The 14,093-nt window shown below is 44.5% G+C and overlaps 1 protein-coding gene across 2 annotated transcripts in view; it reads left to right on the top strand.

Annotated features, from left to right (window-relative positions):
* The window catches only part of LOC119458262 (malate dehydrogenase, cytoplasmic), a 38,409-nt gene that overhangs the window by 8,077 nt on the left and 16,239 nt on the right, over positions 1 to 14,093 (top strand). Inside the window, exons 2-8 of one of the 2 annotated variants that reach the window (XR_007467931.1) lie at positions 769 to 870; positions 2,267 to 2,363; positions 2,689 to 2,864; positions 5,255 to 5,377; positions 6,330 to 6,506; positions 7,981 to 8,094; positions 9,167 to 10,999. Coding sequence is in view for 1 of the 2 variants with exons in the window: in XM_037720092.2 (XP_037576020.1) it covers positions 769 to 870; positions 2,267 to 2,363; positions 2,689 to 2,864; positions 5,255 to 5,377; positions 6,330 to 6,506; positions 7,981 to 8,094; positions 9,167 to 9,379 (1,002 nt within the window). In the remaining variant the exon portion in view is untranslated. Of the gene's footprint in view, positions 1 to 768; positions 871 to 2,266; positions 2,364 to 2,688; positions 2,865 to 5,254; positions 5,378 to 6,329; positions 6,507 to 7,980; positions 8,095 to 9,166; positions 11,251 to 14,093 lie in introns of those variants that run through there. The other variant, XM_037720092.2, reaches the window with a different exon arrangement.

The raw sequence follows: 14,093 nt of genomic DNA, 5'->3' as shown, positions 1-14,093 counted from the left end.
CAACTAGCCTGCTCCCAAGTCTTGCTGTACAGTTTAGAGAAGTTCTAGGCCTGATGCCGGCCAGCTAGTCCACGGTCGGTTTTACGGTCTACCCTTAATCTCAGCTGTAATGATGCTGCTGCTCATCCTCCCACCGCATTAATGGGCACCAGTTCCCATACTGAGAAGTAGTAAAGTGTACATCTGTAGCTAAAACAGTTTTTGCAGTTCTGGCATGAAATTCACATATCTGCAGAACTGAAAGTTAGGCGAGCTAGTATCAATTTATACTGGTGGGGTGTACAGTGCACGCAAGGACTGCAAGGGAAGGTATTGGTGAGATGATGGCAAAAGTTCGAAATTTGCAGCTTTCTTAGCGCTCTTCTAGCTAAATGTTCTGCAGATAGAAATTCATTGGTGCCTGAAAGGGCAGGTGTGACAAGCAGTAATACCTGTGCCATGCAAGCGCACATAAACAATGGAATTCTGGCAAGTATGAAACAGCACCAACGATGGGCACATGCTGTTTCATTATGTTGCCAAATCAACTCACCCAGTTATCCCTACTTTAGCAATCAACAAGCCAAGCTCAGCCTTGGCCTTATCTGCCACAAACGCACGGACGAAACCAGCGCATTCATGGAATGGAAGGGGTTGAGCTCCATGAGAAGTGGGTTGTTTTGAATAGCGACTTGGCTAATATGCTGCCTTGTGCCACACACAGAAACAAGGTTGCCAGATTCGAGACACTTTGGATGCTAATCTGTACTTGCTTGACTGTCTGCGCAGTCTAAGGAACCTGTCCGGGTGCTCGTTACTGGCGCAGCAGGCCAGATTGCCTACTCGCTGGTGCCAATCATTGCCAAGGGCCATGTGTTTGGTTGTGACCAGGTGAGTCGAGTTGTATCATTAATCCCCTGTGCATGGCCTTCATTTTTGTTAACTGCTCCTACATGTGGAGTTAATGGAGAAAATGTTTTATGCAGAATTTTGACGTAATTGTCCTTGCTGTGTATGCTTCATTTAATTTCTTAATTTTTTTATATCCCTGCCTGTTACCGAACATTTTGAGCAAGTCTGTTTCTGAATTTCTTGCTTATATATGACAAGTACCATTTTGTATGTTCTGTTTCTTGCGTATTTAGCTTTCAACTATTGTGCAACTTTGTGTGAAGTTCAATTGAGAGAAATAAAGGGAAAAATTATGAGAGGGAAAGTTGGAATCTGCCTGTAAGTAGTGCGTAGCTGCAACGGAACTCGTATAAGGCCTCATGAAAATAAACATACTATAAAATTACAAAGTTGTAGTTTAGTTTACCAAACAAAATGTTACCACTCCCCTCCATAATGCCTTCGGCCTGGAGGGCATTACTAAAAAAAAGAAAGGGTCAACTAAGTGTCAACGCTAAAGAAGTGGTGGTTTAAATAATTTCATGATTAAATGTTGATTGTATCTCAATTCTGTCTCTTTGCTGCTTTGTCATGTTTACCATTCACTCATTTAGTATCTTATTCGTACCGTACTTTATTGCACAGTTATGTTGACCTTGTCTTGAGCATCGACACTTAGTTGACCCTTCTTTCTTTGACCAAGAGGAAAACGGGCCGATCTCAAAAATAGTGCAGTCTATGATGTAATGTGGTCAAGTTTCTACTATATTGGCACTTATTACGCCTGTACCATTAGTTTCTCCTCTCAGCAACTAATTCTTGCTTCTTGTCTAGTTGAGACCTACATTTTGATACATTTTGGGACTTGCTACAACGCTCTAGAGGCGTGAAAGTTTTCGGAGTGGTTGCAAGATACCCAGATCTCAGATACGCCAAATGCGTATGAAGTCGGCAAACAGGACCTGGTCTTCAAAATGTTAACTAGACGCACACGACAAAGCCAACTGGATGCAAGCTATATTTTGATAGCAGGCTTCCAGTAGGTTGGTGCATGCTTGTTATATTGGTACTTATATCACTCTTCCTACTTAAAAAACTAGTAATGAGCGTAGTGCTTGTTGCATAGTTTTTGTTGTATATCTTGCTCACACTATGCTTACTTTCTTCAAGCAATGACTAACTCTAAAGCAAGCACTGCCATACAGGCTTCGTGGTAGTTACGTGCTTCTCTCATGTTGATTTCAGCTCTCGCTTTTGTGACTCTTCTTCCACATTGCAAAGTTGCACAGAACTTGACAAATTAAAGCAAAAGACAAACAATTAAAAAAACATTGCTCATTTATTCTTGCTATTTAGAAGGTAAAGTGACCAAGTGGCTGCTGTTCTTGCATTGCAGCCCGTGGTTCTGCACTTGCTGGACATCCCGATGATGATGGGCGTCCTCAATGGTGTCGTCATGGAGCTGGTTGATTGTGCTTTCCCTCTCCTGAAAGGTCAGCTGCTTGCTTTCCTGCATGGCTTTTGAGCATTTTAGCTGGGCTCGCTTCTCGTCATGAAGTGACATACCGACTGTGTTTACCACCGGCTTAAAAGACTTCAGTTGGTGTTCCACACAATGAATCTTCCCGCTCCAAATGCTGCTCTGAAAGGTGTCATGTGCTTCATCCATCACTGCCACAGTCACATAAGCTTAGTTCTGAATGTCTGGTAGCAAGTGTCTGGAGACCTGCCCATAAAGCCAGCGTCTGATTTCAACAGCTCATTGTCACCTTTAGTGGTCCCCCACATGAGCACTGTCAATTTTCTTCGCGAATGCAGATGTGGTGGCCACGGATGATGAGAAAGTTGCCTTCAATGGCATTGACGTGGCCTTCTTGGTGGGCTCGATGCCCCGCAAGGAGGGCATGGAGCGCAAGGACCTGCTCGCTGCCAACGTCAAGATCTTCAAGAGCCAGGGGCGTGCCCTCGACCAGTATGCCAAGAAATCTGTCAAGGTAGGAAACCGTACAAGAAATGGCCACTCGTCGCCATACCTCTGTTGCGTTACTCCAATTTCTTTCACCATGTTTACATCCTCAATTACGTGCACATCATAGCTGGCTGCTCGAAAAAACATTTGGGCATAACATGTCTATGGTTACTGTTACAGTGTGCAAAGAGCTGAAACGCGTCCTGTACTGCGGTCAGGCTCCCCTCTCGTGCTTTTCTCTGGCCACGCTGTGCCTTCTGCCTGTGGAACGTACGCAGGTTGGCACCAGAAAGGTTTATTGATGAGCGGCATATACCTACAACAGCCCACATTTTCAGGCTGCACTACCTTAGGGGGCAAGCCCACATTTTTAGGCTACACTAACTCCGGGATAAGAAGAAAAGCAAGAGAGGGGAAGAGACGCTGCGCAGCTGCTGTTCCTGATGCCATGACGAAAGCAGCCATGTGCGCTGCCGTTTTTTCTGGTGTAAGCACACTGAAGTGTCACCCACCTGCTAGGGCCATAACTAATGGAAGCCATGCGTAGATTCACCCCTCAGCTTTAATGTCATTTCTACAGTAGTTTTCTACTTTGGACACATAGAAAGCGGGCGCACATTTGATTCGGGGGCATGTTAGAACTTGGGAAAATACCGCCATAATAATCGGACATTGTGTTTTATAGTGTCTTCTGCTTCTTGTTTAATTCAACCTGTTGAATAATTTGATCAATTTCGTTGGTCGCATCAGGACCGAATTAATGGGAGTCCATTGTATTGTATTGTTGTAAGTCCATTCTAATGGGAGTCCTCTGAAGGGCATTTGGTGCGTCATTCATAACTTATCGCTGAATTTAGGTTTATTATCGTACCTCAATATAACAAGCATGGATATTACAAATAATTGGGTAAAATGAAGTAAATCAAAAATTTTGCGCGACCGAGATTGGTATGTAATCAATACATGCTAATAATAAATATTGGATGAAACGAAGGTGTTTTCGTGTTTGATGCGGCTTTGTTATACAGTCAAACCCGTTTATAACGATCTCGATAGTTCCGCGGAAAGTGGTCGTTATATCGGTAGTTCGTTTGAGCGTTAAACGCTCAAAAATGAACCGCACTGAAGCTGGCATCTGCAGTTACAATTCGACAGCACTTCGGTCCAAAAGCCAGATTTTCAGTGTCATTTTTGTTCCCAATGAGTTTCCGTACCTAGCCGCAAATTTTCGTTAAAAACGTCCATCTAAAGAACGAAATGCGGCATCGTGCAACTCTTTCAAAACAGCACCTCACTACGATCGCCTGTCATTTCGAAACTGCAAGCACAGCCGCCATTTTCATATTCGAGAGCTTGCGATATATTTTACTACCAGCGGGACATGACCGTATTCTGCACATGAGAGCGAAGCATTCTAGTTGGCTGTTAGCGGTAAACTTCGGAAATTACTCCGACATGCCACCATTCTGCGAAAGTCTCGGACATCATGGCCTCGGCGTTACGACTGCGCGCCAGCCACACGAGCTGTGAAATTACATTATATATGTCGCTTTGTGCGAAATAAATGTAATGTTCGAAAGGTGAAACATCACTGTGAACCATTATCAGCATTCGGCAAGGCATGAACAAAGCGCTGCCGAACCATGATCTCCTGATAACGGCGCAGCGCGTTGTTCAGCGTTCTCGCCGACTCTGGCCACGTCGACAGGAATGCCTGAGCGGCCGTCGTTCCCACGGTGTAAAGACAGAGACGGTCGTTCCAAATCGTTGTGACAGGCATAATGCATGTGGTGCTGCATGGACAATTGCACAAAAACGAAAATGACACCGTCGGGGCATCCGATATTGCACCATGCTGTTTATGCTGCACGCCTCTTCCCTGGAAGTGTGCCTTGAAAGCCCATGACCACGCGTGACCTTCTTCGCAGCTTACGAAACCTGCGCGCAACGATCGCTTGCTGATCTCAAAAGCCATATCATTGTCGCGGTTGGACTGAAGCGGGGCGTGCGCTGCCGTGCACCCAGTTTGATCGCGCTTTCGTGCTTTGGTACTACACGCGTGCCCTCTTTTTACTGTGACCGGGTTCAAAGCGTTTGTTGTAACAGTAGGCCGATTTAAAAAACGTTCGTTATAGCTACACGCAGTTTCAATAGGCAGGGTCATAAAATCGTAAATGCACTGAAATTGGGTCGTTATAACCGACAGATTGTTACATCTGGGATCGTTAAACGTGGGTACGACTGTAGCGACGCTTGACTGTATGTCTTCAGAATAGCCATGCAAATAGCCACAACTGCGGCGCATGGATTTTCGCTATGTGCAGTTGATTGTCATGATTAGCATTTGGTACGCTACCTGACTGTGCTTGTGTAACTGCAGTTAACTGTATCTTCCTGCTATATTTGCCTGCACAGATTCTCGTGGTGGGCAACCCAGCGAACACAAATGCCCTGATCTGCTCCAAGTACGCCCCATCCATTCCCAAGGAGAACTTCTCGGCCATGACACGTCTCGACCACAACAGGGCCAAGGGACAGGTGCGAACTGCTGCTGTAGGCTAAGCGCGAGAATTCTTGTTGCAAGACACGCTTGAATGGAGTGTTTGCTACAGTGTGTGCGGTTGAGTATGCACTTGTGGCACAACTTCAACTTGCAAGATTGCAACAAAGACTGCAGCCTTGCATGCCATTGACCGGCCGCGGTAGCCCAGTGGTTATGGTGTTGTGCTGCTAAGCTGGAGGTCGCAAATTCGATCCCAGCCTCGGCAATCACATTTTGATGCGGGTGAAATGCGAAAGCGCCCATGCACTTATATTTAGGCGCACATCAAGAGCCCCAGGTGGTCAAAATTAATCCGGAGTCCTCCACTACTGCGTGCCTCAAGAAGGTGTTGATTCCCTTTTAACTAGGGGCATCGGAAGTGTATTTTGAGAGTGGGGCAAAAACCGGGGAGGAGGGGGTAGAGTTGCTCATGGTCACTTACAGAAAGTTTATTTGTTGTTTTTAATTCCAGTGCCTAATTACAGTAGAATCTCGATGATGGGGATCTCGCGGGGCGGCACAAAAATTCGTATCATGCAAAATTTGTATCGTTGTAAAAAAATCTGGAAATTAAGCAGGGCCGGGGCAATGAAGTGACCGACTTGGTCAAATGTTTTTTTTTTTTCCTGTAATTATAGAACCTTCCTTTTTCATGGCGAATTAATACAAAAAAATACACAGCAGGATTTGACAAAATTGCTATTTTTTAGTGTGTTGTCTGCGAAATCTGAAAAGGAAATCTGGCTTTGGGATGTGCTATAGCACTGCTGATTGTGCACTTTTCTGTTGACGCAGCATCGATATCTTGGTGTCACTGTAAACACGAAAGATAGGAGATTCAGATAGCCGCAGCACTATATCCAGTTCTGTAGCTTCTGCTTCTAACTGTTTGATGCTTAACGGCTGCCCCTCAAGCAACAAGGTGTCACTTTCGTCCTGACACTGCAGATTGCCCAGAGGTTGAAGGTGTCGGCTGCGGACGTGCACAACGTCATCATCTGGGGCAACCACTCGTCCACTCAGTTCCCTGATGCCAGCCATGCCTCAGTCACTCTGAATGGCCAGAGTGTCAAGGTCACCGAAGCCATCAAGGACGAAGCCTACTTCCAGGGCGAATTCCTCACTGTGAGTCATCCTCCTCTGTTACTTGTGCGTGATAAATTTGAGCAGTTGAATGTGCCTTAAAGGAGCACTGACGAAGTATTATTACGCACCTCTGTTTTTCTTCATCAGTGAAAAAAAAAACATATTACGCACCTCTGTTTGTTTTTCTTCATCAGTGAAAAAAAAAGCTAAGTCCAGGCGGTCTTCACATGCAAACTATGCACTGATGATGTTTGCCTAATGTCACAGTTTTCGTAGTAGTATTTTCGCATTTTTGGCTGTTTATATTTGACACAATCATCGCACGGTCTAACCTGCCTGTCATTGTCGAAGCCAGACATTTCTAACCTTGGTAATTTAGCTCGGCACTTCAACTTCACTGGTGCTTCCTCGATGGATTGCAACAGCTGCGTGGTTACATTGATTTGCACAAGGGTAACTCATGGCCAGCCTGGCCGTGTATATTGGTACAGAGCTGTGATGAGTATCTAATGACTGCCCTCCGGAGCACAACACCCACCTGTGGTAAATTTAGAAAACTTGTACTCTGCTGCAACAACTCCACTACGGCGGGCTTCATAATCGTATTGTAGTTTTGTCACGTAAAACTCCAGAACTTGGAAATTTTTTTTTGTGCCAACTCTAAGCAGTGTACCTAAAGTCAATGGTCACGTCGGCTAACCAGCATCAAGAACAGAGTGCACATCTCGGGGAGACGGGCTTGCTTGATGCGTGCTAGTAATCATTCCATGATCCTTCCACTCATCTAAAGTGCCTTGCGGATGATCATTAGCAGTGGACATTGCAGGATTTCTTTTTCTTCCGATTACTGTTACACTGGACAGCAGTAGCCATCAAACAAGAATGTGTACTAGGCCGTGAATGGTACGCGCCACTGCATGTTGATCTACATGCATGTCACCCGTGGCACACTTTGCACATAAGGAGTGGCTTACGCTGTTGTGACTCTGCGTGTGATGTCTCTTTAGCACATGGTGGTTATCTGTCAATGTCTACACATCGCTGTCGTGCCTCACAGCAGCGGTGGGTCAGCAAGCTATCAGGAGATGTAAGGCAAGATTAACATTGATCAGCCCAGTGCATGCATTAGACAGGCTGATCGGTAAACTTGTCTTCATGACTTCTTTTTGTTTTCACTCCGTGTGTATCAAAGGGCTGTGTTGTGGGCACAGTGGCACCAATCTCTTGTTGAATTCTTCTCAAATTTTTCTAAAGTGTACAGTGCCAATAAGCGCTTCTATCTATTTTCTATCCCAGTGCATGCATTAGACAGGCTGATCGGTAAACTTGTCTTCATGACTTCTTTTTGTTTTCACTCCGTGTTTATCAAAGGGCTGTGTTGTGGGCACAGTGGCACCAATCTCTTGTTGAATTCCTCTCAAATTTTTCTTAAGTGTACAGTGCCAATAAGCGCTTCTTCTATCTGCATGTGCTACCTGTCAATTGAGATGCCGTTTGCCCATCTCCTTTGCAGACTGTACAGAAGCGGGGTGCAGCAGTGATTGCGGCACGCAAGCTCTCCAGTGCCATGTCGGCTGCCAAGGCAGCGGCTGACCATGTGCACGACTGGTGGCAGGGCACCCGTGAGGTCAGTGTTCAGTTGTCTGAGGTGGCTGTAAACAGGACCACGGGGTGACACGAATTGAAGAAATCTTGGGAGATTTACCGTAACTCACTATACTTCATTTCGTACTTGGCGTGCGACGCTGTGGAAATTGTGCAGGAAATTCGGTCATCAAAATGTTCCACTCCGCGTGTTTCGTTGTCGAGTGGTCTAGACATCCAGCTTGGAATCAAAAGAGTGTGGGTTCGACACCTTGCCTGGAGATATTTTTAATTCGCTTTTTCTATGGCTGATTGAAAATTTGTTTCACGCGAGCTTTGTGCTGTATCCTTTGTGTGTCATACCACATTTGTGAGATTGCATGCGACACTGCGAAACAGATGCGACTGTCAGCTGATATGCCTCACTGCATGCAATCAGTGTATGTGAGCCACGCGAGCGTCTGCGTGAGGCTGCTGCAATGGGCTGAGAAAAAAAGAATGTGGAACAGAAAACGAAAAAACAATCATGTTGTAAATACAAAAAAATCAAAGAACGTCACACCCTCAAACAATGTTTCGAACGGGACTTCTATGACATTTTGTAAGTCATTCAGGCTTGGGACAAGCCCAAAAGGAGAAAAAGAAGTAAGGTTGTTATAGAACTTTGAAATTTCTATGATAACATCACAGAAACATTGCCACTACCTCTGCGAGTTTTCATCAAAATCCATGAAGACAAGGAAGTTGATTTCAAAAGCCACGTCCCATCCCACAGGCGCTACAGCCATTGTGTGAATAATTGTAGCTGCATGGTTTGCACTAATGTGTTTTCTGTTGCACGTTAAGTTCACCACATTTTCTTAAACCTGAAATTTGTGTAATTTCCTGCAAATGAACAGGAAATTGAATTACATGTCAGTTAACTTTACAAAATGTTTTGATGTTTCTTGGGATGGTGCCTCACATCGTTATTAAGGGCAGAAAGAAGTCACTCAAACAAATTAAAACATTAGACCAGCCTTGTATGCAACTCGGGTATCGTATAGAAGCAGTTAATGAGTTATTTCTTAACTGAGAGTAGCAGAATCTGACATGGAGCTCTCGTACTCTTGCAGGGTGAATGGGTGTCCATGGCAGTAATGAGCGACGGGTCGTACGGCTCACCAACCGAGGTGGTTTTCAGCTACCCGGTCCAGATCGACGCCCAGAAGCGCTGGCGCATTGTCAGCGGACTGCCCATGTCAGACTTTGCCCGGCAGAAGATCGAGGCCACGGGCAAGGAGCTTGTCGACGAGCGCAATGATGCCCTGGCTGTCTGCAGGGATTGACGGGGCGCCCCGTCTGCAGCCAAGCTCTGACAACCCTCCTCCCCCCACCCTCTGTTCTCTTCCACAACCTCAAGTCTCGCCAGTTGCTGCCCACACCGCTCTCTCAAGCATAATAGACTCGTTCCTGCCAGGTTCTTTTGCAGCTGTTTGCTGTCAGCCCAAAAGCAAATGCATGTTTAAAAAAGGAAGATGGAAAAGTTCTCAATTGGCTCCGTTACAAGTGGGTGACTGTGTGGTGTTAATAAAGTCACAAGACTCAATGCAGGGCACTGGTCACATGGGAATCAAGTGTGCTCTAATTATAATGGCAACCGTGTCGGTGATCTGTGGCTTTTTTCGGGCACCGGATGGTGATGGACATTCACTGAGCTACATACAGTTCACGTGAAACATTTGTTTTGCTCAGGCCACGTGGTACAGTGCAGTGGCTACTCGCTTGTTTATCACAGCACCCCATAAAAGTCATTGCAGTACAGACTTCATCAGGGTAAACTGTGGGAAGGTAACAACCAATATCTTTGGAGCCGAGCTCAAATCTAGGTGGCCAAAATTCTCACCGGTGGCTGTAGTGCATTAGCATAGAACGTGTTGAACACATGACGATATGGTTTTCCTTGGCATAATGACATAACCAATTTCTTTCACATTGTCCGACAAAGCAATTGGCGAGATTGCAGGGGTTGGCCCCCTTCTGTTTTTCCCTTCTTCTAGTCCCTGTTTGTAACGTAGCAATGGTGTGACTTCATTTCTAGCAAGTACCTGACACGTTCAAGTGAACCAAGGTCTCACGGGCCGCCCTTGCCTCCACCATGTGGGCAGTCATGTCGCTCGCAAAGTTTGCACTGCAAAAGCAACTTCGAATCTGAAACATTGAAGCTCAAGACGTGCCTACGTCGTTGGTTTGCACATTGCTTTGCGTTTGCTGCAAATTCGCGCTAAGGACCTTTCACTTAATGTGCGGCGAAAAGTAGTGGGTAAGGACATCCCTCCTTCCCTCTGAAACAATAGCCCAGATGGTTTGCTGTAGTCGCAGTATTATAGGAAATAAGATAAGCCTAGCACCCTATTTTACCAACAAGAGGCTTCCACGTTGAAGATGTTCTCTTAAACTGCACATTCTCGCAAATGCGTCACTGTGTTGCTACAGGTAAAATTTCTCTTGTGGCCAATCTAGGGCTTCTGCCCAAGAAACTCTCACAATTCTTTATTTAAGATTGGTATATGTACTTCTTTTCTACGCACGACTCTTGATTTCTTCTTTTCTTACGGCTGTAGACGGAGCTAAGAAAAATTGAAGGCAGTTCACGCTGCCCAGTACAGTAATAATGAAACACTAACTGCGGGCTGCGGTAAATTATGCCTCACTAACATCGGGTGCTTTGTTTGCGGTGACACCACCACTTATCTCTAAGACTACATGTATGCTTAGAATGGAAAGTTCACGAGTGAATGTGCATTGCTCCACGGCACGAGTGCAGTAGCAATGGCTTGCGTGGGCTGTAAATGTATAGGCAACAAATGCTGTTTTTAGTATCGTTCAGTGCATGAACTGATGCAAGACATGCTTCTTCTGTGTCATAAAAAATTGAAGGACTTTCTTTTCATTACAAAAAAAAAAAAGTTGGCTCTCTGAAAACTGCTGTGACATCCAGCAGTCAAGAATGGGAATCTACAAAAAAAGTGATTCCGCAAGCTGAACTTCACCAGTGCATTCTGAGACGTACTATACGAAGCAACGTTCAAAAATTTTGCTCGTTTGTCTGAAGCCGCATTCATGTGGATGCCACTTTTGTCATGTTTAATGAAATGCCGTGTAGAAAAACTGGTTTCTTTAATAAAGCTTTGCTTGGGGGTGTCGGGAAAATCACTGACAGGAATTGTCTTCATTCCAAACATGATCTGTCTGGGTGATGTGTGCGACATCTCCACAGCTAAAGGGACACTGAAGATGAGAATAATTTACACTGTATTAATAACCTCCTGCAATACCAATAAGGCCACTCTTGCAAAGCCAGAAAAAACCGCAACATCAACACCACCTTCAAGGTCCCGCACTAGCTTGAAGTGACGTCATTAATTTTGGAACTGTCTGCTAGGGCCTGGTTATCTGCAAAAATGGTCTACATTGTACAGTAGACTACCATTGATTATATTTTTCAGTTAATTCGATCCTGGCCGGCGCCCATGCATTTCTAGTCTCAAAGTTTCATTATTTTGATCTTAGTTAGCCTTCATCGGTTAATTTGAACTCTACCAGTCATCATGCCAGTCATGCTGACTGGTCATGCATGCCAGACCTCTATAGTGACAGCATCTGTGCCTGTGAAGCTTGTGCGACAGTGAATGCATTAAACACAACATACACTTCATCGCTCGTTGAAAATGCCTATTTTTGGCCTGCTCTTCGAAGATTTCCAAGCAACAACAGTAGCTCACAATGTATGGTTACGGTATTTACCCGAGTCTGACAGGCGGCTTTTTTTTTTTCTTTTTCAATAATATTGGGCCATGAATTGCTTGTGGGGTGCCATTGGACACGATACCAAAACCACCTTTGTGGCATTCGAATGCTTTACCACATAACACGCATGTATTGCGGCGAAGGTGGCTTTAGGAAACACTGCCATTGTGCAACACATATCAACAGCATATTTTCATGTCCACTGCAGAACAAAGGCCTCTCCCAGCTATATCCAATTACCCCTGTCTTGCGCTAGCCGATTCCAACTTGTGCCTCCAAATTTCCTAATTTCATCACCCCACCTAATTTTCTGCCGTCCTCCACCGCACTTTCCCTTTCCTTGGCACCCATTCTGCAACTCTAATGGTCCACCGGTTACCTACTTTACACAGTACAGGCCTTCCCAGCTCCATTTTTTTCTCTCAATGTCAACTAGAATATTGGCTATCCCTGTTTGCTCTCTGACCCACACCGCGCTCTTCCTGTCTCCTAATGTTACGCCTAACATTTTTCGGTCCATTGCTCTTTATGCAGTGCTTAACTTGTTCTCGAGCTTCTTTGTTAGCCGTCCAAGTTTCTGCCCCATATGTTAACACCGATAGAATGCAATGATTGTACACTTTTCTTTTCAGCGACAGTGGTAAGCTCCTAGTCAGGATTTGGCGATGCCTGCCATATGCACTCCGACCCAATTTTATTCTGTAAATTTCTCATGATCAGGGTCCCCTGTGAATAACTGACCTAGATAAACGTACTCTTTTACACACTCTAGAGGATTACTGGCGATCCAGAATTCTTGTTCCCTTGCCAGGCATTGAACATTATCTTTGTCTTCTGCATATTAATCTTCAACCCCACCCTTACACTTTCTCGGTTAAAGTCCTCAATCATTTGTTCTAATTCGTCCCCATTGTTGCTGAATAGGCCAATGTCATCTGCAAACCGAAGGTTGCTGAGATGTTCGCCGTTGATCCTCACTTCTAAGCTTTCCCAGTCTAAAAGCTTGAATACTTCTTCTAAGCATGCAGTGAATAGCATTGGAGAGATTGTGTCTCCTTGCCTGACCCCTTTCTTGATAGGTAACTTTCTACTTTTCTTGTGGAGAACCAAGGTAGGTGTGGAATCTTTGTACTATATATTTGCGAAGATATTCACGTACGCCTCCTGTACTCCTTGATTATGCAATGCCTCCATGACTGCCGGTGTCTCTACTGAATCAAATGCATTTTATAATCTATGAAAGCTATGTACAGAGGTTGAAAGTACTCCGCAGACTTCTCAATTACCCGATTGTCATCTCCTGGTTGATTGAAGTCGATTGTTGCCCTGATTCTGTTGGAAATTATCTTGGCGACTATTTTTTACAGTGCTGAAAGCTATAGGCCTATAATTTTTCAATTCTTTAACGCCTCCCTTCTTATGGATTAGTATAATGTTGGCATTCATCCAGATCTCTGTGGCACATTTGAAGTCGTGAGACAGTGTGTATGAAGAGCTGCAAGCTTTTCAAGCATATTGTACATAGTGCACATATTAGTATACCCTTGCTCATTTTTGTTGCTGTAGTATCGGGTGCGCATTATGTTTCTACCTTTATAGGAGCATTAATGTCATTTCTACTTTGGACACACAGAAAGTGGGCGCACGTTTTATTCGGGGGCGTGTTAGAATAGGTGAGGAAATAATGCTAAATGAATCGGGCAGCGTGTATTAGCGTTTTTTCTGCATCTTGTTTAATTTGATCTGCCAAATAATTCTATTCATTTTGGTAGTCCTGTCGGGGTCCAATTAACAGAAGTACACTATTCTAAATCAGCACTTGGCATGTTTCAAGAACTTCTAATGAACCAGAATGGCTGAAATGAGAAAGTACTTTGAAATCCATAACATCACACTGACTTAGCGGCCCTGGAGTTTCTGTGCAAAATTCAAAAATCGTACTTTGACCTTCATTTTCTCTTATAATAACCTATTCTGTAAAATCAACAAAAATATGGTTCTTCCAGAGTACTTTATCAATTGAAACTGATTTAGTGTTTACCTTTAGTGTGTCTCTAAAGTTGCACCTAAATTGCACATTATCGAACTGTTAAAGGGGCCCTGAACCACTTTTTATCTAAGTGGAAAAAGTCATTTGAAGTTGAAATAGGCTATTTCAGAAATACTTTTCCGCAAAAAGTACTTCGCTGCGTTCACCAGAAGCGAAGTTATTGGCAATCAAGCACGACCTCCGCGGTGCTTCCACTCCTTGAA

Source organism: Dermacentor silvarum, chromosome 7 (assembly GCF_013339745.2).
Source record: "Dermacentor silvarum isolate Dsil-2018 chromosome 7, BIME_Dsil_1.4, whole genome shotgun sequence".
Classification (NCBI taxonomy): domain Eukaryota; kingdom Metazoa; phylum Arthropoda; class Arachnida; order Ixodida; family Ixodidae; genus Dermacentor; species Dermacentor silvarum.
This window is presented reverse-complemented; position numbering and strand designations above follow the sequence as displayed.